Source organism: Dama dama, chromosome 9, assembly GCF_033118175.1.
Source record: "Dama dama isolate Ldn47 chromosome 9, ASM3311817v1, whole genome shotgun sequence".
Classification (NCBI taxonomy): Eukaryota; Metazoa; Chordata; class Mammalia; order Artiodactyla; family Cervidae; genus Dama; species Dama dama.
This window is the reverse complement of record NC_083689.1, coordinates 66,919,902-66,941,347: the sequence shown is the minus strand read 5'-3', so window position 1 is coordinate 66,941,347 and position 21,446 is coordinate 66,919,902. Positions and strand designations below refer to the sequence as shown.

The 21,446-nt window shown below is 43.7% G+C and overlaps 1 protein-coding gene across 3 annotated transcripts in view; it reads right to left on the bottom strand.

Annotated features, from left to right (window-relative positions):
* Positions 1-17,307, bottom strand: part of GRIA1 (glutamate ionotropic receptor AMPA type subunit 1) — a 342,504-nt gene extending 325,197 nt beyond the window's left edge. For all 3 annotated transcript variants that reach the window (XM_061151788.1, XM_061151787.1, XM_061151789.1), the window contains exons 1-2: positions 16,995-17,307; positions 13,809-13,946 (exon numbers count right to left, since the gene is read on the bottom strand). In XM_061151788.1, the coding sequence (XP_061007771.1) occupies positions 13,809-13,946; positions 16,995-17,076 (220 nt within the window). In that variant the 5' untranslated portion in view covers positions 17,077-17,307. The remainder of the gene's footprint in view (positions 1-13,808; positions 13,947-16,994) is intronic.
* Positions 17,308-21,446: the final 4,139 nt, after the last annotated feature.

Below are 21,446 nucleotides of genomic sequence, written 5' to 3'. Positions count from 1 at the left end.
TACCCTTCCCAAGAAGTTTGGGGAAGAAATGATTACCAAATAAGCACATATTTCTACCATGATGCTCCATAAATATCAATGGTTGAATTGGACCAGTTGACTTTTCTGTCTAAACCATTTTTCAGTCATTACAATCCTGTGTTTTATCAGCATTCATTTTAGAATTTCAGTCCATGGTGAATCCACAGCCTTATGTGGAGAGAAAGAAAAAAAACATACCACTCTGTTTTCCTTGGACAAGAACTAACTTAAGATCTCTGTCTGTTTAACAGAGGTTAAAACCTCCTTCATTTCTTCCTGGCTCTCTCTATCCCCCATCTTGAGGCATAGGGAAGGCTTCATTCCTGCCAAAAACTAGAAGAGATAGAACCAATTAGAAGAACTTACCATCTGGTGGTGTGGGCTTATCAGAATTGTAGCCAAGACTCCAACAGGAACTGTTAAAGGGTTTGTGCACAATAGCTTGAGTGTCTGAGTAGAGCAGAGAATGTCTTGAACATTCAGAGAAAGTATGGCTAACCTCAAGACCACCAGATAACTTGGGGCTCCTGACAGCACCAACATTCTGCCAGAGTGGCCTGAAGGGACACCCCCAGCCATACGCATATGGGCTTCCTGAAACTGTTCCATGAGCAAGGGTTTGCTCTTAGGCTGAGCAGGGATTAGCAGAGACTCCTCATAGCTTGGACTAACCCATGAGTCTGCTTGGATTTCAAACTTGTTGCCTGCACTGACCTTTGATCTTGCCATACCAACCACCATCCCTTGTATGTGCTTCTCTCATTGGTGGTTCTTATCTCTTTTACCATGTTGACCCTTGGTCTAGCTCCAACTACTCTGAATTTTCCCTTCTGAAGACATATGCCACAGGAGGACATCTGTGTGTGTGTGTGTGTGTGTGTGTGTGTGTGTGTTGTCTACTGAGTATCTAATGTCCATTGTTCTGGTAACAGCATCCTGATTTCCTTTGGAGGAATTACTCCTCCCTTATGTCCATGTAGTTTGGATATAGGCTGAAGGAAACCAAGAACTTGGTTCTTCTTACCACCCCAAGATCTAAGAATGTGAATAGTCTTAGAACATGTGAATAGTCTTAGAACAACCTGAAGAATGTAAATTGCTGGCCAATGTGCCATGTTCAGAAATAAGCATATGTCCTTATTTTTATTCAGTGACATCAGATCTAGGACTTCTGTGGAACAGAGGGCAAAAGAGAAGTTCCCTTTCCACTGGACTTTGAGATGGGCAGGTATAGGCTGGCTGTATACTGGGAACTGACACCTGAGTGTAAAGTCAATTAGAGAAGAGCTAAGCCCCCAAACCTAGAGAGTTTCTCTCTGTCCTGATGGTACCACTCAAGCTCCTGAATCTAGCTGAAATCAAAACTCTCCAGTTCTCTATCCCTTGCCACCAAAAGAGTTGTGACTACTTACTGCCCAAATGGGGTTGCATAATTTCTTAAGCCAAATACACTATGTTAATAGATTAAATGCCTAGTTAATTATATTACAGTGTATTTGCCTAGCACTTCTGATTTTTCAAAGCTCTTTCATGTAAGTAATGTCATTTGCCCAATAGACCTGAGAATATATTATTATCAACTTCTTATTATACATCTAGAAACTAAACTGGACACAAAAACTTCTCAAGGTCATACAAAGCAATGTCAAAGTTGGCATTGAACAAGTTATTTCAATTCCTGTGTATGCCATTGTATTAAATCTCATTGGAAATTGTCCCACTGATTCTCTAATGCTTTTAAAATCAGAATGATGTATACAAATGGCTCAACTTTTATTGGGATGATCATCATAGCATTATTTTTAGAAAAAAAAACATTTGGGAATAAACTAGATATTCAGTAAAAGGAGATAGATGAAATAAATTACTGGCTAATAAAATGACTTTTTTTTTAAACTCAGTGGAACACATGTTATTTTCAATGTTACACATTCATTTTAATGTCTTCTAAAAAGTAAGCCATAATATAAATATATTCTTAATTTTTAGGTTTTTTTAAATTGGAGTATAATTGCTTTACAATATTGTGTTAGTGTCTACTATACAGAAAGTGAATCAGCTGTATGTATACCTATATATCCTTTTGAGTCTCTCTCCTACCCCCCTGGTTCTTAATTTTTAAATTGATATGTTCAGAAAAAAGATGGGAAGTTTATCCTTAGTACTGTAATTATACAAATTTTATTGTGTTTGGTGTGTCTGTCCACGTGACCTCTATAATACACACATTACTTTTGTACACAAAATAAAAGCTATTCTTAAAAAATTATTTTCCATTTTAGAGATTGCATGTAAGGTCATTAGCCTCCAGCTGCCTCATTAACCCCGGTTTTGTCTGCATCCTCTGGGATCCAGACCTCCGGTGACCTTGAGCTTCCCTGTGCCTGCAGGACAGCAAGCTGTCTTACAGAAAAGTCACGGGACTGGCTGGAGGTAGAAAGAGATTTCTGGTAACCTCTGCGCTCTGCACATCCTGGCCACAGCTGGCACAGAGCTGTGGTCCCTTGAAGGGAGGCAGGACTGTGGCATGAGCAGCAGGCATGGGCACCAGGGGAGGATGCGGGCTGCTGCCACAGAAAGGAAGCTGCAGCATCCAAAAGGGGCCGAGCGGACACAGCATGTGAAATGAAGAAAGCACTCCCAGCCTAGCCGCACGTGTCTAGGGATGGAGCCCGAAACCCAAGCCATTGCCCCGCTCACTCCCCTGAGAGCCCAGCTTCCTCATCTATGAAAAGGGGCCAAAAAAAGTATCTACCTCACAGCACCTTATGGAGTGGGAAGTTGATTTGAAATCAACCATCATTTACTCCTTCTCAAAATAACCATGCATCACTGCTATAATTATTCCCTTCATTTGAAAGAAACTGACTTTCAAAAAAGAGAACTGACTTGCCCAAGCAGGGCATCCATGGCCGAGTCAGACCTTGAACCAGAAATGCATTATTTAGAAAATGGAGCCTTATACCTTACTTACACAGTGGGTAAAGCATCTGCCTGCAATGCGGGAGAGACCTGGGTTCAACTCCTGGGTGAGGAAGTTCCCTTGGAGAAGGAAATGGCAACCCACTCCAGTATTCTTGCCTGGAGAATCCCATGGACAGAAGAGCCTGGCAGGATACAGTTCATGGGCTCGCTAGAGTCAGACATGACCTAGCACTATATATATATATCTTACTTAGGACCCTGACTGCCAACAGGCCAGTAGGAACTGGAGTGAGATTTTGATTGGACTTTTCATCCCCTGCTTTTCAGCTACATAGTTATAACAGCCTGACAAAGGAATTTATAATGCAGTCTGCTGAAACTCTCAAAACTCATTGTAGCAAAGTGCTACCCTGTAAACAGTAATAATGCAGCCTTATTTTCATCCCTGCCATTGATGTTACATAGTCCAGTTTCCCTAGTGGCTCAAATGATAAAGTATCTGCCTGCAATATGGGAGACTCAGGTTCGATCCATGGGTTGAGAAGATTCTGTGGGGAAGAGAATGGCAACCCACTTCAGTATTCTTGCCTGGACAGAGGATTCCATGTACAGAGGAGTCTGGTGGGCTACAGTAAGTGGGGCTACAAAGAGTCAGACACAATTGAGTGACTAACACTTTCACTTTGTTTTTTAATATACAGCTATACATTCATTCATTCATTCATTCATTTCACTAGCACCACCACACACTATTCTCTGGTAGAGTCTGTCATGGGAAGCTAAAAAAGCAAAGTCACTGCCTACAAGTTGCTTAGTCCAGTTGGGCAGATAAAATAAGGCTCCAGGTAACTAAAACTCAGGGTGAAATGTGCTGTCTGCTGTGAGGAAGATACAAAGGGCCACAGGGCAGAGAAGAGGGGTGCGTGGGTGGATTAGGAGATCCCAGGTGGCACTCGGGGTAAAGAACCCACCTGCCAATGCAGGAGACATAAGAGACACCTCCAGTTTGATCCCTGGGTCAGGAAGATCCCCTGGAGGAGGGCAGGGCAGCCCACTTCAGTATTCTTACCTGGAGACTCCCATGGACAGAGGAGCCTAGAGGGCTACAGTCCATTGGGTCACAGAGAGTCAGACATGACTGTAGCAACTTATCATGCATGATATAAGAACTAGGACACACCAGAAGGACAGGATTTCAACAAGGGAGTGTGGGAGGGGGAAGCTGTAGGTGGAGGAAACAGCAGTATGGATTTGAGGACCGTTGTATTGCTTGGTTTGAGTGGAAAGCAGGATTCAGTGTCATGTAGCCTTCCCAACTGATAATATTAAGTGGAGTTCTAGATGATTCTCTGCCTCTGCACACATACTCACCAGATTTCCTGGCCCTCCGCTGAATCAGCTTCATCTCCAAGAGTATGTCCACGGACACACCACAGAGTCAACCCTACACCCAGCCTTTCCCCCACCGTCTGTCCCCATCCATCTACCCATGTGTGAGACTCCATCCCAAGTTGGGGACAGGAGTAAACAATAGTTGTTGCTGCATTAGCAAAAAGTCTCCAGGGAGCACAAAAGTGGTCAAGTGTTCTGGAGCCTCTGATTCCCAGTGAGAAAACAAGTCTGAACATGGCATTCCTCTGCTTGGAACCCTGCAGTAGGTCTCCCCAGCTCTTGGGCTAAAGATCAAAATCCATAACAGGGCACACCAAGCCTGACTTGTGTCACCCTCTCCAGCCCCATGCTTCCCACATCCCTTTTCCCCCACCAGTCCTCTGCTCAGAATGCTTCTAGAATATTCCTCCTGTTTTCAGCACCACATTGCTGAAAGCGTTCAGTTTTCAGCTTAGACACCTATTCATCTCTCTGCTCAATGCTGGTTCCTTTGTAATATGCTTCCATCGAATCATGGCCTTTCTTTCACATATTTATTTGTATGATTAGTTTAAGAATAGCTGTGTCCCTTACTAGCAAGTAAGCTCCACGAGCATGGGGTTGCTTTCTGTTTTTGTTCACAGCAGTAAGCACTCCATAAATACCTGTTGAATTTAAACTTTTTATTTTATATTGGAGTATAGTTGATTAACAATGTTGTGATAGTTTTAGGTATACAGCAAAGTTCTTCAGTTATACACATACATATATCAGTTCTCAAATTCTTTTCCCATTTAAGTTGTTATATAATATTGAGCAGAGTTGGCAGTGCTATACAGTAGGTCCTTGTTGATTATCCACTTTAAATGTAGCATATCTGTTGAATATTGAATGAATGCACCTGAGGCCCCCAGTTGGCTTAATATACCTGTTTTATACATACAAATGTAGCCTGACTGTGCAACTTGGTAGAAAAGGCTTGGAGCTTTTCTGAATCTCTATTTGTTTAGTGAGCCTCCATCCAACTAAAGGCAGGTACAAAAGCATCTTATTTTATCGCTGGAGTTTTCTGTTCACTCTTACCATAGAAATACAGCCCTAGAAGGACTCTTAGAGGTCATAGAAGTTTGGGAGTGGTCCTCTGCATCATTTACACATGAATGATCCAAGAAAATAGTCTGGCATTTGGGCCCATGTCTATAAGTTTCAATCCAATATACTTTTCAGTGGTTGAACTTGGTGTGTGTGTATATGTTTGTGTGTGTATTTTCCTATTTTCCTGTCTACATTCTACCTGCCCTTCTAAATTCAGTTCAAATGTACTTGTTTTATGAAACCTGGTCTGATTCCTTCAACTGGATGTTTTCCTTCCCTTCTCTGATCATATGTGTGTGTGTATGTATGTGAGAGAGAGAGATAGAGAAAGAGTGCCGAGAACCTCTCCATTATATCAGTTTTTTTGTGCATGCCTATTTTCTCTGAGCTTCTTAAAGGCAGAATCAATGCCTAATGCATTTTATTTTCACCAGTTCCCAGTGTAGTGCCTTGTAATGGCAAATGGATTTTATCTTGTGTATCAACTGCAACTCTGAGCAATTTGTAGTAGCTGCTTGGAATGCTCTGGCAAGAGGGAATTTAAGGCTATGTCTAGATTCAGTGGAAAAAAATTCTGTAATCAATAAATGCAGTCTGCAAGGGTATGAAAGGGGGCCGTAGTGGTACATGTACTCCATGGGGTGGGGCAATGCTAAAAGAGCTTTGAAGGAATGCATAGCCAAATAGACGAACCTTAGTTTTCCAGATGTCCTATGTAACTACTTTCTCTTGAGCATCCAAGAGAATACTAATGTCACCCTTCTCAACAGAAGTCTTCAAACTAATCAGAGGAAGTGATGTTCATAAACACGTTTCTGAACAAAAAAATTACAATCATCAATGTTATCATAAGAACCCAGAGTCACCCACAGATAGTGTTGGGGCCCGTGTATCTCAAAGTGAGGGCATAGGTTAAGGTGGAGAAACCTTGCAATGCAGACATCTGCCATGTAACTGAGTGTGTGTACAAGAGATAATGTCCAAACTCTCTACCTTGCAAAACAAGCAAAGCAACAGCTCTCTACCTTGATTGCAAAACAATCATGTATGGTAGTGGTAGAGATGAGGGGAGGAGAAATATTGTGACTTACTCACTCAGAAATGTTCCTCTCATGACACTCCGAAAATCTGCTCCTCCCTTGAATGCCTACTCCTGTTCCACCTCCCCCGATACTCATTCTTTATCCACAGCCACCCACCTCTGCCTTGGAAGCCTTAGCACTTAAACCTGAATCATAAGCTTCACTTCTTTTTGGCACTTCTTGTGTTGGGCTCTTTTCCTGCCATTTCAGTTTTTTGTGTCCTCTATCTTACAAGGGTTAAAGGTCACTGAGTTTTGGAGTCTGCAAAGCTGGCTTCACATATTAGCTTAGACTCTTATTCACTGTGTAATATGGAGAAGACACAATCATTCTGTCAGTAGCATTATCTATAAAATGGGAATAATAGCCTCTCAAGATTATTATAAAGTGTAAACAAGATCACATGTATGAAGTCTCTGTTACGTGATGGGTCTTCAAAATAATCTTTGTTTACCATCCCACCAGTCCTCCATTTTTTTTTATTACTACAGGAAAGCCAGTTTTTTTTTTTTTTTTTTTTGCTTTTTGGCTATATCTCACAGCTTACGAGATCTTAGTTCCCTGACAGGGGATCAAACTGGAGCCTCCTGCAGTGGAAGCATGGAGTCTTAACCACTGGACTGCCAAGGAATTCCCTAGACCAATCTTTTGAGAGCAAGAGTTACATATCTTTTGGGCCCTCTACTGTTTATTGCAGAGTGAGGAATAGATATTATTAAAAATAATAAAATGGAAGATGCTGAAGGATATAAATCAGGTGTAAGCACATTGGCCTGCTTACAGTCCCAGCTGAGTAACATGATTTTGTTATACTGGTCACATGTCTGATAAGCAGCAGGCAGGACTTTGGTAAATTTGAGAGATTATGCCGTACACTTAAATCAGGCAGCATTTCTCAGCTCAAGACCATAGAAGCTGAGCAGGAATGTGGATCCAGAGTTGTCTGATGCCCCAGGTTTTTTTCAGAGAAGCCAGAAATGTGGATTTTTATGCCAAAGTTTGAAAAGAATTGTGCAAGTCAAGCAAAACAAGTCTCTGTACTGTTGGTTCGCAGCTCTGAAAATGATGAGGGATGCTTCAGCGAGAACTAAGAAGCATGCGCCTGCTGCCAGTGCCTAACATCTTGTTAGAATGCCCTCAGGCTTCCTAAGTGGGACCACATCAGAGGGAGATGCCCTGCAAATAGGCGCATTGACCTCACACTGATTGCCATGTAGTCTCCCAGCGTCTATGCCGTGTGAGTCTTTGATTCTTGGAAACATTTGTTTATTGTGTTAGTCCTATGCTAGGTGTTCTCAGCCACACCAAACAGTCTCTACACATGGTCTTTCTGAATAGCAGTTCACAGTCTGGTGGTAGAGTTGACCTATAAACACACTGCACAGGCCACATTGCAGGACCAATCAACTGGGACTTGAAAACTCAATACTTCCAGGAGCCAAGCAGGTGAAGACAAGGAGAGGAGTGGGCTGTTTGAGAAGGAAGCCATCCGGGGGGGATGCTCCCATCCTAGTCAAGTGGGGCTACATAGAGCCAGGGTCCAGTGTGGCCAAATGGTTTAACATTTCAAAGAGAGCTAAGATGCCCACTTTTCGATGTGCAATTCCATGCTTCTTAAACACTTTGCTGATGGTGGCTTATGGATGGCCATTGGATGACCCCTTCTGTAGAGTTTGACAACTGGCCAATGAGAGGCCAGCATGGAGTACCACAGGAGGTCGGAGGAGGTGAAGAACTAGGTCATGAGTTCTCTTTGGCATATGCTGTTCCTCCGGCCTGAGACACACTTGTCTCACTTCTTTCTGCTCTCCCTCCCTGACCTCCTGGAATGTTTCTGCTTATCATTGAAACGCAGATGAGCCACCAGCCTCTGAGAGGCTAACCCCACTTCTCAAAGCATCTCCTGATTCTCCATGCAAATAGATGCTATAACATTTGAGTAAGTGAGTGAGTGACAGTCGCTCAGTCGTGTCCAACTCTTTGTGACCCCATGTACTATACAGTCTACGGAATTCTCTAGGCCAGAATACTTGAGTGGGTAGCCTTTCCCTTCTCCAGGGGTTCTTCCCAACCCAGAGACTGAACCCAGGTCTCCTGCATTGCAGGTGGATTCTTTATCAGCTGAGCCACAATGAAGCCCATGAATACTGGAGTAGGTAGCCTATCCCTTCTCCAGGGGTTCTTCCTGACCCAGGAATCAAACTGGTGTCTCCTGCATTGCAGGTGGATTTCTACCACCTGAGCTATAACATTTACATTACACTTTAATTTTCTGTTTATGGGACAGTTGGTTTCACTGGGAATAAAGTCCTGCCAGGCAAGGAACATGTCTTAATTTTGTCTGCATTTCTAGTACTTAACACCATGCCTTGGCTTGGTTAAGGACTCAAAAAATGCTTGCTAATGGAATGCAAGACTTTTAAAAGAATTTCTCCAAGTGTGATTGCCATACTGACTGCTACCATATCTCCCCAGGGCTATCTCTTGAATATTCTGATTCAGGAAGTCTAGAGTCTGCCCCTGAGTCTTGCTTTAAACAAGCTCCCTGGGTGAATTTTTTTATGCACAGGATCTCTCAGCTAATTTGTAACTGCCTCCCCTCACAGGGAAAGAGACTGTGTCTTCTTTATTGGTCATGGTATTCCTAGCACCTGACACAGAGCTGAGCATACAGTGGAAATTCAGTGTATTTGCTGAACAAATAAATGGATGGATAAGTGAAAAGTAAGAATTAAGTTGCAATAGTGCTCAGAATTTCCTTGGTGATCCAGTGGCTAAGACTCTGTGCTCCCAATGCAGGGGGCCTGGGTTCGATCCCTGGTCCGGGAACTGGATCCCACATTCAGCAATGAAGAGTTTGAATACTGCAACTAAAGATCCTGCATGCTGTGACTAAGACCTGGTGCAGCCAAATAAATAGATAAATATTTTAACATTGCAACAATGCTCCTCCAAAATCTAATGGAAACCCCAATTAGTATTTCATTTGTCCCTTTATTAATAGTTATAAAGACACCAACTTAGGCTGACTAGCTGGTCCGTTACTACCATCTCTATGGACAGACTCCTCAACTCCTGCCCTTGTGAGACTGGAAGAGTATTCAGTGCATGCGTGCATAGTAAGTTGCTTCGGTTATGTTCAACTCTTTGTGACCCTGTGGATTGTAGCCCACCAGGTGCCACGTGGGAGGCCCAACATAGTCCTCAGAGGAGATCCTAAAGCATTTGGGTTGCCGGTTCAGTGACTTTACCCCTTAATGTTGGCAGAAAAGGAGAGCAGGAAAGATGGGATGCAAAGAAGATGCAGAACTCTCTTCTTGGCTGGAGGTATTAGCAATAGTTTCTCCTGCATCCCCTACTCTAAGCACCATTCTGCCTTTTTAAGCAGTCTCCTGTTGCTAATACATCTAGCAGGCATAGTTCATGTTACACTTCCTCTCCTTTCCCTTCTCCACCCTCTGGTGGAGGGATCATGAATAGCAAAATGTGTAGGAGAACAATCAAATGACTGGAAAAATGGTGAAAAAATAAAGATTTGGTTATTTTCTGGAGGTAAGACTGGGATAGTTAATTTAAGGTTAACTGCTAGTCCAAATATCAAAAAGCACATGAAATTAAATCCGAATATCATGGGTTTTTTTTTTTTTTCTGTTTTCAATAAATTATTAGTTAAGGCATTGTACCTAAAACCTCTCTGCTCCTTTCAATATTTTTCACTCAATCCAAATTGGGGTAGAAGTCAGTTTTCCCAGACTAGTGAATCACAGTGAGCACAGCCCCAGAGGGTTTCCTAATCTCATATGATAATTAGCAGAGAATCTTCCAGGCAGGCTGGGAATTACAATGTCACCATGACCACCCCAGTTGCCTAGTACCATCTCAGTTCCCAGAACTAAAGAGAAGAAACTAAAGGTCTAAGAACAAAATAGCATTACTGTTTCTCAGGCAATCCCCTGAGCAGTGTCCCCACTGAACTGCAAACCACCGAGAACAAAATCTCTGTTTTTCCAATGACTGTATCAGTTCATAACATTTAAAGAATGACCAAATTCATAGAAACCTGTGCTCTGTTCTGGTTTATGGCAGGAATCAAGTTGAAGAACCCAGATCTACTCGATTCAGGTTCACTAACCACAGTGGATAATACCCTGATCACATTTCAATCCTCTTAGTAAATGGACAGCAACCCTATTAGAGATCAAGTCTTAGGTAGTTAAGATAACAGTACAGAAGCATCACCTTTTGCCTTAGAATATTCCTCCAATTTTTATCTTGTATTATGTTGTCCTGTCAGTCAACATCTTGACACTAGAATAACAGTTAACATCTCTTTCCACCAAGCTCTGCTAGAGATAGTTCTCAGCAGTGTGAGTAAATACACATGCCAGCCATTGATTATTCCAAATTCCCTAAGCTTGTAGTCCTTCTAGAATAATGGACCCCTTTGAGAGAATGACAAAAGCTATGGAGCCTCTATCCAGCGAATAAATAAGCATAGGCACATACATGCAAAAGGTTATGCATAATCTCTGGTGGTTCTTAGATACATTGATGACCACACCTCAATCTTCCCCTTAAAAATTCTCCTTTAATCCATACTGAAAGAAATGAGAGGTTGTCTAATAACCAAATACCTATTCAATATTATTTTAGCTTTCCAGGGAGATGGTTTCACAGAACTACAATTCACCAATTAAACTGCAGCTCTTTTTCAAGGATAATGAGTAACACAGTTGACAAGATTTTCAACTTCAACATTACCAAAATGTAGAATTGCTGTTTTATTTAGTCAGCAAGTCAGTCCTGTGCAAAACCGTAGCTACAATCTGAAGCTTTTTAAAGTTTCCTCCTTAGGTGCTTTATCAGGTCACTGCTTATGAAGACTCAGAATGCTCCCTTTTGTTTTTTGGGTAATCTCAGTAAAATGGATCTAGTTACTATGCGATCTGTATCTATCACAATGTCTAGGAACAAGGACCCTGGGCTCATAAGACCACCATTTACTTTTTAGGTGACCCTGGGCAAGTTGTATAACCTGTTGCAGCCTTAGTTTCAGCTTCTCTAAAAGGAAGATATTAATAATATAGAGCACTGTAGGGATCCTGTGAGGATTAAATAAAATAACTTGAATAAACCAACACATGAAAAGTGATTAGTGCATTACTGGGCCATAGTAGATGCTCAATAAATGTAAAGAATGTTATTGTAATTGTCCATAAAATAGTTGTTGGCATACAGCAAGTCCTCAGTAAATGAAATCTGAAATAACGATAATTTTTTTGATTGAAGTATTGTTGCTTTACAATGTTTCAGGTGTACGGCAAAGTGATTCATATGTATATATACACACACACACACAAACATATATACATATACTTCGTGTGTATGTGTGATCAGTCACTTAGTCAGGTCCAACTCTTTGCGACCTCACAGACTGTAGCCCACCAGGCTACTCTGTCCATGGGATTTTCCAGGCAAGAATACTGGAGCGGGTTGCCAGGCCCCCCTCCAGGGGATCTTCCCAACCAAGGGATCGAACATGCGTCTCCTGTGTCTCCTGCATTAGCAGGCAGCTTCTTTACCACTGACCCACCAGGGAAGCTATATATATATATATATACTTTTCCAAATTCTTTCCCATTATAGATTAATACAAGATACCAAATACAGTTCCCTGGGCTATACAGTAGATCCTGGTTGCTTATCCATTTTATATATGGTCGTGTGTATCTGTTAATCCCAAACTCCTCATTTATCACCCTCCGCCCACTTTCCCCTTTGGTAACCATAGGTTTGTTTTCTATGTCTGTAGGTCTGTTTCTGTTTTCTAAATAAGTTCATTTACATACTTTATTTAGATTCCACATGTATGTGATATCATATGATTGTCTTTCTCTGATTTCACTTAATATGATAATCTCTAGGTCCTTCCATATTTCTGCAAATGGCATTCTTTCATTCTTCTTTATGGCTGGGTAATTAGAGTAATTATAATAATAATTCCAGTTGTTGGATTAATAATTAAAATTCTTGGAATCTCCATATACATTGTCTTTTGAGTGTTCTTAGGAATAGGGAGAATGCCGAATTCTCTGAGCCTTCAAGGCATGTTCAGTTCACATCACTGAGAGCTTGTCAAGAGGGGCACTGTGGCAAAGAGACGGAGGGAATATGGTGCATGCCTTCTGCCATCCACAGCTTAGCACAAACTACCAAGGCTACAGTGGCACCCAGAGCCTACAGTGCCAATTTAATCCAGTTTTAAGTTGTTCTTGCCCATTCAGTTTATACTTTTATGTCATCAATTCCCATGTGAGCTTAATCCCTGGAGGGAAAATGTCACTACTGATTAAAGTTGATGCCCTCACCTGTCTTAAAATGGCAGTCATGCCACCAGAGGTTTCCTTTTCACCCGGTAGTCAAGAAAAACTCAGAATTGTGTTTGTTGCCCACATTTTATAATGCATTCAGTTCAGATGGCTGAAATTCATCTCTCCTTTCTCCTTCTTGGGCTTCCCTAGTGGCTCAGAGGGTAAAGCATCTGCCCGCAATGCAGGAGACCTGGGTTCAATGCCAGGGTGGGGAAGATCCTCTGGAGAAGGAAATGACAACCCACTCCAGTATTCTTACCTGGAGAATCCCATGGACAGAGGAGCCTGGTGGGCTACAGTCCAAGGGGTCCCAAAGAGTCAGACAGAACTGAACAACTTCACTTTCACTTTCTCCTTCTTGAGGTCACCTCTGTTCTTTTTTGTGCTCAAACGCCATCCCAAAACTATGTAAGCCATCAGTCAATTCAAAACACTTTGGAAATAATGTAGGCTTCAAATTTTTAAATAATTATTGGTACTTTCTAAAAATGGGAAACAAAATAGACACCTCAGGTATCCTTCCTTATCTAGCGGCATTTTCTTTTAACTGAGCACAGGAAGGACATAAGTATTGTAAACCACATTCTCCAAGTCAGAACTTTTCATTCTACGCATCTCAGAAGTTTCCTATGTATGAAACTCTCCAGTGAACCAGAAAACTTCTGTGAATTTAGGGGAGATGCAGTCAACCCCAGTACCCATCAGGCTGGCATTCAAAGTTAGCTGACAGCGAGAATGCAAACCCATTCCATGAAGCACTGCAGGATCTCAAGTATCAATGAACAGAATCACTCAAAAGGCCCTGGACGTTTTTCTTGGAGTACTTTCTCTTAAGACAAGGGATGACAACTCAATGTTTTTGCAACACCACCTGCTATGTACAGGCCCTCCCTTTAATGATCGATCACAGAAAGAAATCTCAGAAATAGAAGCATTTACTTACATCTGTAGGTCATCTCAAAGCTGTCGCTGATGTTCACAATATCAATCTGGGGGAGCAACTTCGGGGGCTCTGTGAGTTGTGACAAAGCAAATCTAAAAGCGGCATGTTCCTGTGACTGCTGGTTTGGAAATAATCCCCCTGCAGAGAAAGAAAATGCAACATGGTATCTGGGCTAGAGATAAGTTTGATTCCTCAACAGCCCACCTCAGATGGGCCCATTTCTTCTCCCCAGGTCAGAGTCACTAGTTGTTGACTGATTCTGGGGATCAGAATTCACATGGACTCAACTGGACCCTGGGTCTTCAACTTCTACAGGTGAGCTTTTATTGATAAATCCTCTAATTATCTGTCATCCTGCCCAAAGATTTGATTGTTCACCCCTCAACTCGGTTCAGGTCAGAGAAAACAGAATTGTGGAGTTTCTCTTCTTCCTGTCTCTCAAGCACACCACTTAGGCAGCCTGTGCTCTTGTATGCATGTAAACCCTAGCCATGTCTAATTTTTCCTGTATCAGACCCATTTCTCATTAGAGAGCCATAAAGGAAGTAGTATTAATTCATGTTGCAGAGTGAACTCTAGCCCTGGGATCCTGTGAGCTTCTCCAGCGCTATAACCCTTTCTTTGACTTTGACCCTTGTAGTCTTTGACCTGGCAAGACCTGTCTGCAAGTCCCCTACAGTTTATTCATTTCCTCTGGAAAACTCTTAATTATCTGCACAGAGTGTTTGCTGCTTCTTTCATCACTCATGATCGCAGGAGTGACTTGTTACATAAGGGGTTGCCATTGTGTGTATTTGCATGGTAACACCTTGGACTTGGAAGATGTGGGGGCTTAGGAATGTCCAGAGGATGCTAGCATTCTATTCTAGCAAAAAGCAGAACCAGAGGTGCCTGGTGGGGCTCCTGTTCCAAGCAACATGAGTACACACCTTACCTTCGTATTTACGGTCGACATGTAAATAAATTAAAATGCGTTTCTATGAATTGAAATCAGCAGTTTCCAGAGACTGAACTATAGTGAGTGTTTACATAGAAGTTTATCTCAGATTCCTTGGGAATCCCAATCCCAATATGATGCATTTCTAACTTCTTATACAGTAGAAATGTGTGTTTGTTTTTAACAACCAGTAAATCAATTGTAAGGCTTTTGTTAGAGAGAGTGCAAGTAGAATGAAGTACTGTCTGGTGACAGTGATATTTTCAGTGTGTGTTCTCTAACTTAACATTTCAACCTTTTTATGTGAAAACAAAAACAATGGTTCAATCAGTTGAAATCAAATTGAGGATAAATATGATTAAAAAATCTGCAGAGATACATAAATAAGCATACCATAGATATGTACACAAAACATCTCGTGCATTTATTACATCCATGGCAGTATACACAGATGCACTTGGAGAAAGCAAGTCCACATATCTTAAGACAAGTATTTCCAATCAGCAAAGTATGGGTAAGACATAAGTACCAGCATAAAGAATGCCACTCGTAAGAGCAAATGATTTACCCATGGTCATATGCCTCCATTTTAAAGAGTAAAAACAAAAAACTCCTTCTTGATTCTGATGCTCCACCCTCCCCCCCAAGATGACCACACCCCAGACACTTCCCAGGCTCCCTCCTCCCCTGCAATGAATGAAGGAGAGTGGGTGGGGGTGGGGAGGTAGGTGGCTATAGGCTGGGCTATAAGAGAAGTGTCTCCGGAGGCAGGAAGTTTTGTTTTGCGTCTAAGGTCTAAGGCACTAATACACATACACAGACACACTTCAGGATATAGCTTAACAGGTGTCAGGAAACAAAGCAAGTTGCTTCGCGGCTATTCCAGCTACCCTCAGAGCCAGCCCACTGGAGAGGCCAAAAGAGTACAGTGGCACATGTGTGCCCAACAAAAGACCACCTTCAGCACACTGCCCCACAAACACACATGCTCACAAGGAACACAAACTCCTAGGAATGGGGACTTTCCCTAGTGGAGCCTTGTCCCTATCTGGGGAGAGTAAACAACCCAGACCCAGAAAGATGCGTTCAAGCAGAGCAGTTTGCTGGATTCCGGGACACAAACAGCCCTGAGATGCTGGTCATACTGAAATCCCGAGCCCTTGTGGACACGCGTCATTATTGGTGTTACTGCTCCTGTTTGTTTGGCTTTCACCCATTATTATTGGGAGAAGCAGTATCTATCCGCTGTCCCATAAATTCAGGGAGGGTGGGGGTCCTCTTTGAGAAGCATGACAACCAGGAAAGGGAAATGGGGAACAAAAAAAAAGCATGCGGCATCATGTTGAAACCTGCCTCCAAGTTGCAAGGTTGGAGCTCAGTGATGGGGAGAGCTAAGAGGAGGGGAGAAGGACATGTGGATGTGTGTTTGTGTGTGTGTGTGTAAAAAGCAGACCATCTCGTGGACAGAAAATCTAAGAGGAGTGGGCGATTGAAGGAGTAGGGGGAGAAAAACAGGCTAGGAAGTTCCAGAATTGGAGGAGCGGGAACCCTCAGCCCAGCATGGCAGACAGCAGACAGAGGCAGCGAGGAGAGTCCAGAGAGGGAGAGAGAGCCCCCTTCACCTGGGGTGGGGAGTGGCTTTTTAGGATTATTTTAGTGGATGCAACGAACCCAGCATCCTTCACTCCTTCTTTTAGAGGGTCTCTTTCCCCTCCCCCAGAGGAGAAATCACTGCCTCTCTCAAATATAAATGTGTATATTTAATACATAATCATACACATAAATACACACATCACACATATTTATATAAATAAATGAAATCAGGCACCATCTACCAAGCCATGGAGTTAACTCTTTAAACACCTACCACCTCTTTCCTTGTGAGAGACTGATTTTTTTTTTCTCCAAAGCAGTGGTTCCTCCATTTCACATGCTCATGCCTAGAGTGTGAGTGGTGTGTGAGGACCTGTGTGTGTGTGTGTGTGTGTGTGTGTGTGTCTGTGTGTGTGTGTGTGAGAGAGAGAGAGAGACAGAGCACACTTTCCTTCTCTGCCCCTGCCCCGTATCCCATCCAGAGAAGCCCCCTCCCCACACCGTCGCCCAAGCCTTCACCTCGCTGCTGGACAGCTTGGGGTAGATAGCCGAGCACAACAGCCCACAGTGGGGGTGGGGGAGATCACAGACCCCCTCCCCCTCAAAAAACTGGCCAGACCCATGAAGTCCCACCCCAGGCTGCCCCTCTCACTCACCGATCTGGATATTGTTGGGGAAATTGGCACCTACTACCGTGCCTAGGAAACCGGTGCAGAAGAAGGCAAAAATGTGCTGCATATTCCTTTTTGCATTGGCGAAAAAGAAGCCCAGGTCCAATCATAGATTTGGTGTTTCCCCCCCTTCCCTTTATTCCTCTCTCTCTTCTGCCGATTCTTTTCCTCCTGCCGTTCCTTCCTTCCTCGCTTGCTTCCTGCCTGCCTTCTGCGAGGTTTGTCTGTTTCCCTTGGAATCGGAGCGCTTAAACTGCAGCGTTAACACCGACTGACAGCCAGATTAACTGAGCACGGAAAAGAGAAGCTTGTCCTCCCGCGAGCTGAGCGCCGCTCCCCCTCTGCTCTGCTCTCCTCGCCGCCTGCCTCTCGCTCCCTCCCTTGCTCCCTCGCTCTCCCCCTCACTCTCACACAGGCAGCCAGCTCTATGCTAATACCCACCAGCAAGCCAGCTCCCCGGATCCGAAGCTGACCTCCTCTCCCCAGGGCCCCCTGCCTCCCCATCCTCACCTTAGCCTCCTGGCTGGGTGTGCTGATGGGTGGGTGGGCGGGTGAGGGGGTGTGATACCTGGAGCTTGCTCCCGAAGGGGACAGCCCTACCAGTCCCCTTCACCCTCCCCCGCCTTCCTTAGCTCTCTCTGCCCCCCTCCCCCAGCCCCCCAGCCAGCAGAAGCGACTGGGAATGTGGGTTCAACTGTAAGTCAGTAGGTGGCAGGGGGTCCCCACAGTAGTCCTGCATCCACCCGCTGCTTGATCTAGGTCACTTTTCTAGGAGTTGGAGAGCTGTGCTGGATATATCTTCTGCACTCCACTGGCCCAATTATTCCTACAACTAATTCCTGAGGGGAAGACCCTAGAAAGCCCTGCTAGGAACTTTAAAGGAAAGAGGCTCCCCCCACCACCCCTGCCCCCACGCTGGGAGGAATGCTAGAAAGACAGACTTGAGGGTCTGGAATGATTGGCAGGTGTCTTGACTTGGGCACTCAGTGGTCCCTGCTGCCTTTATAAGTGGGATTGGTGGTCTCTTCAATCCTCTGCATTTTAAATGAGCTCCCTTCCCCCTTCCTCTGCATTCCACAGGAGTCTACAGCATCCGAATCTTGTGGGTGTACAATAAAGGCTAAGGATACTTACACAGAGCAATTACATGAGTCATTTTGCAGGGATTCTAGTGAGAGGAGCCAGGCTTCTTTCAGTGATCTCTGGATGTTGGTCATGTCTAGAGTAAACTGGAACTCCCTAGACCCTGCTGCACAGGGGCTTCTGCCGAAGCAGTCCCTAAAGAAGACAGCTGTGTTCAGGGCAGTTTGCATAGCAGTTGTCTGAGCAGTCACAGAGCACTTGACAGTTTCTGAAGCGACTTCACAGGGTTACCTCGCTCTCTCCTTACACCAGCCCTGGGAAGTGTCCATGAAAAAAAGAAACAAACAAGGCTCCAGGGATTAAATCATAAAGACATAGATAGATTTGTTAAGATGGAATCTGGACCTTCAGCACCAGCATACACTTTGACCTATGAACTTGAATGCTCTGGGCAATTTGCCCACTGTTCTGGTCAGAACTCCCACCCAAACAGTTGAAAATCCAAGAAAAGGAAACCACATTTTTTCCTCGGTTAGAACAGGAGAGAATAATAGACTTTGAACCTGGTTTTGCTTTGCCACTTGACTAGGCCATTTTATCAAAAAACTCCTCTCTTCCCTCACCAAGATTACATAATCACATACACACACAGGACAGCTACAAGGGCTGGGATTTGCAAGAAATATCTGACTATTCCATGGAGCCCCTAAACTAGAACCACTTAGACGTTGGATGCTTTATGATTTCCTCTGCACTTTCACATATATTAATTAGCTCAAGTGATTTGATAGCTAATGTTTATTCTTTCCCATGGGCCAGGTACCATGCTGGGCTTCCCTGGTGGCTCAGTGGTAAAAAACCCGCCTGCCATGCAGGAGACATAAGAGATGTGGGTTTGATCCCTGAGTCAGGAAGATCTCCCAGAGGAGGACACATGGCAACCCACTCCAGTATTCTTGCTTGGAGAATCCCACGGACAGAGGAGCCTGGAATGCTACAGTCTGTGGGGTCACAAAAGAGTCAGACACAGCTTAACAACTAAACAACAGCAAGGTACCCTACTAAGCAGTGTGGCATGCATCATTTACTGCACAGTAATGCCTGTGGCAGGTGATCAAATCCCCATTTTATAGGTAAAGAAACTGAGGCCTAGTCATTTACCCTGGTTTCACTGTCAACGGGGAAAAGATTGGGATTTGAACACAAGAAACACTACCATCAGGCCCAAGCTGTTAACCCTCAGACTCCAAAAGCAGGAAGAACTGGGCAGGGGCATAGAAGTAGTGTCATTCTCAGCTTGGGAAAGTGTGAGAACAGATTGGGAGCCCTCTAAGGTTTCTGACAACAGGAAGAGTCTGTGATGCGAGGATTCCATCTTAAAATTTCTCCAATTGCATTTTTTGTCTCTTACTATTTTGAATGGTATCTGGGGATCTTTTGAGTTCTTCTGGGCTTCGTGCTTGGTGATAATAATAATTAGGCTGTCACCGAAAGCGTCACACTTCTGTCACCTTTCCAAGCAAGATCTCAAAGCCCTTTGCAAGGTTTAATTAGCAAAACCTCAACATCTACCTGTAATGGGTAAGGCTTATTTTGCTTACTTTGGGGCAGAGGAACTTAAAGGAGTCAAAATGATGCATTTTCGATGACCATTGTAAATCATATAGTCAAATGGATTTTCCTAAAATATAGCTCTAACTGTGTCATGGCCCTGCTCAAATATGGTCAAGCTGCTCTCCTTGGCCTATTAAATACATAATTATTCAGTCATCAGATAAAGCTGGAGCTTACATATCTCAAGCTTGGGCATCTAGGTCAAATTACATTTAGGGTCAACTCTTTATCCTATTTCTAACTCAAACATTGATGGAGAACTTTCTCTGTGTCCAATAGGGAGTCAGGTGAAGGGGTTATGGAAAGGAATCAGACACAGTCTCTGCCTCAAGGCAGGTGAATGTGGTGAAAGAGGAATACAGAGGAATCCAGCCAATTTTCATCCAAGGTGGCCAGGAATGTGCTCTAATAGAGATGTAAACTCCACACGGGGGAGCGAGGGAGGAAGTGACCAATATGTCTGTCAGTGGGGAGCCGGCGGGGCTTCAGAAATGCTGAGCTGGTAAGGAGGAGATGATAGGCAGAAAGTGAGGGCTGAGGGAAGACCTCAAACCAAGGAAAAAGCACCTGCAGGGGCAGAGGGCGGGTGAGGACGCCATATGCTCCATGAGCCTGGAGCCAGTGGTACAGACTAGAAAGAGAAGGTAGGGAAATGTGAGACTTCAGAGAGAGCAGGGTCAGGATTTGGAAGCTGCTGAATTTCTGGCAGCCATGGAGAACGGTGGGATGTTTTTTACTAGTGTGATAGTTATATGACCAGGAATGAATGTGAGGAAGAAGAGACTGACTGCTGGTGGGAGTTGCTTTTCTTATATCTCAGCCTCAGAGGTTAGGGCTACATATCATACATACCTAAGTGGCATGTTCTAATGCTCTATATCCTTCATTAGTTGTTTTATACTGTTCTTCTGTAGCTCCCAATCTTATTTGCCATCTCTGATATCAGTCTGGAATACTTGACTGTTCATAATCTGTCATGAGTGATGGCAACCCATCCCTAGAGATACCTGATAAACTGTGATTGACACAGCATTTGTATATCCTTCATCTCATTTCATCCTCCCAACAACCCCACAAGGACAGGAATTAGAACCTGTTTTACAGATTAAGTAAGGTTCAGGGTGGCTAGATGGTTAGCTTAAGACAATAGCTATCAATGGACAGTGATTTCCCATTCCCCCCACCCGCCTCCACCCCGGGAATATTTGGCTATGTCTAGAGATGTTTTCCGTTCTCACAACTGGGGAGGTATGACTGACATCTGGTGTGTAGAGGCCAAGGATGCTGTTGAACATCCTATGATACCCAGGACAGCCCCCACCACAAAGAATGACCTGGTCCAAAGCATCAGTAGTCCTGACGTTGAAACACCTTTCTTAAGGGCATGTAACAACTAGCACACCAAGCATTCGACACCAGCAGCCCGTTCTAGCCTCCCTCTCTGTTATATCACATCGAAGAAAAACTACAGTCATCTTCTTTCAAGGCTTTTCACATTTTAAAATGGGATCCCTGAAGACGGGTGTCCTGAAAAGTCCAAATGGACACATATCTCATGGAGGGCGTCCAGCTGACAGGCCTGTGGAGGTCTTCTAATGCTGCTCAGATAGTGCCCCAGAGACAGCACGGCCACCACCCCCAAGTCAGTTCTGACCTATCCTGGTTCATTTCTTTGGCATACTGTAAATTCTACCACCATGTGGCCAAAATAGCCTCAAATTTATATATTTGGCATTGGCC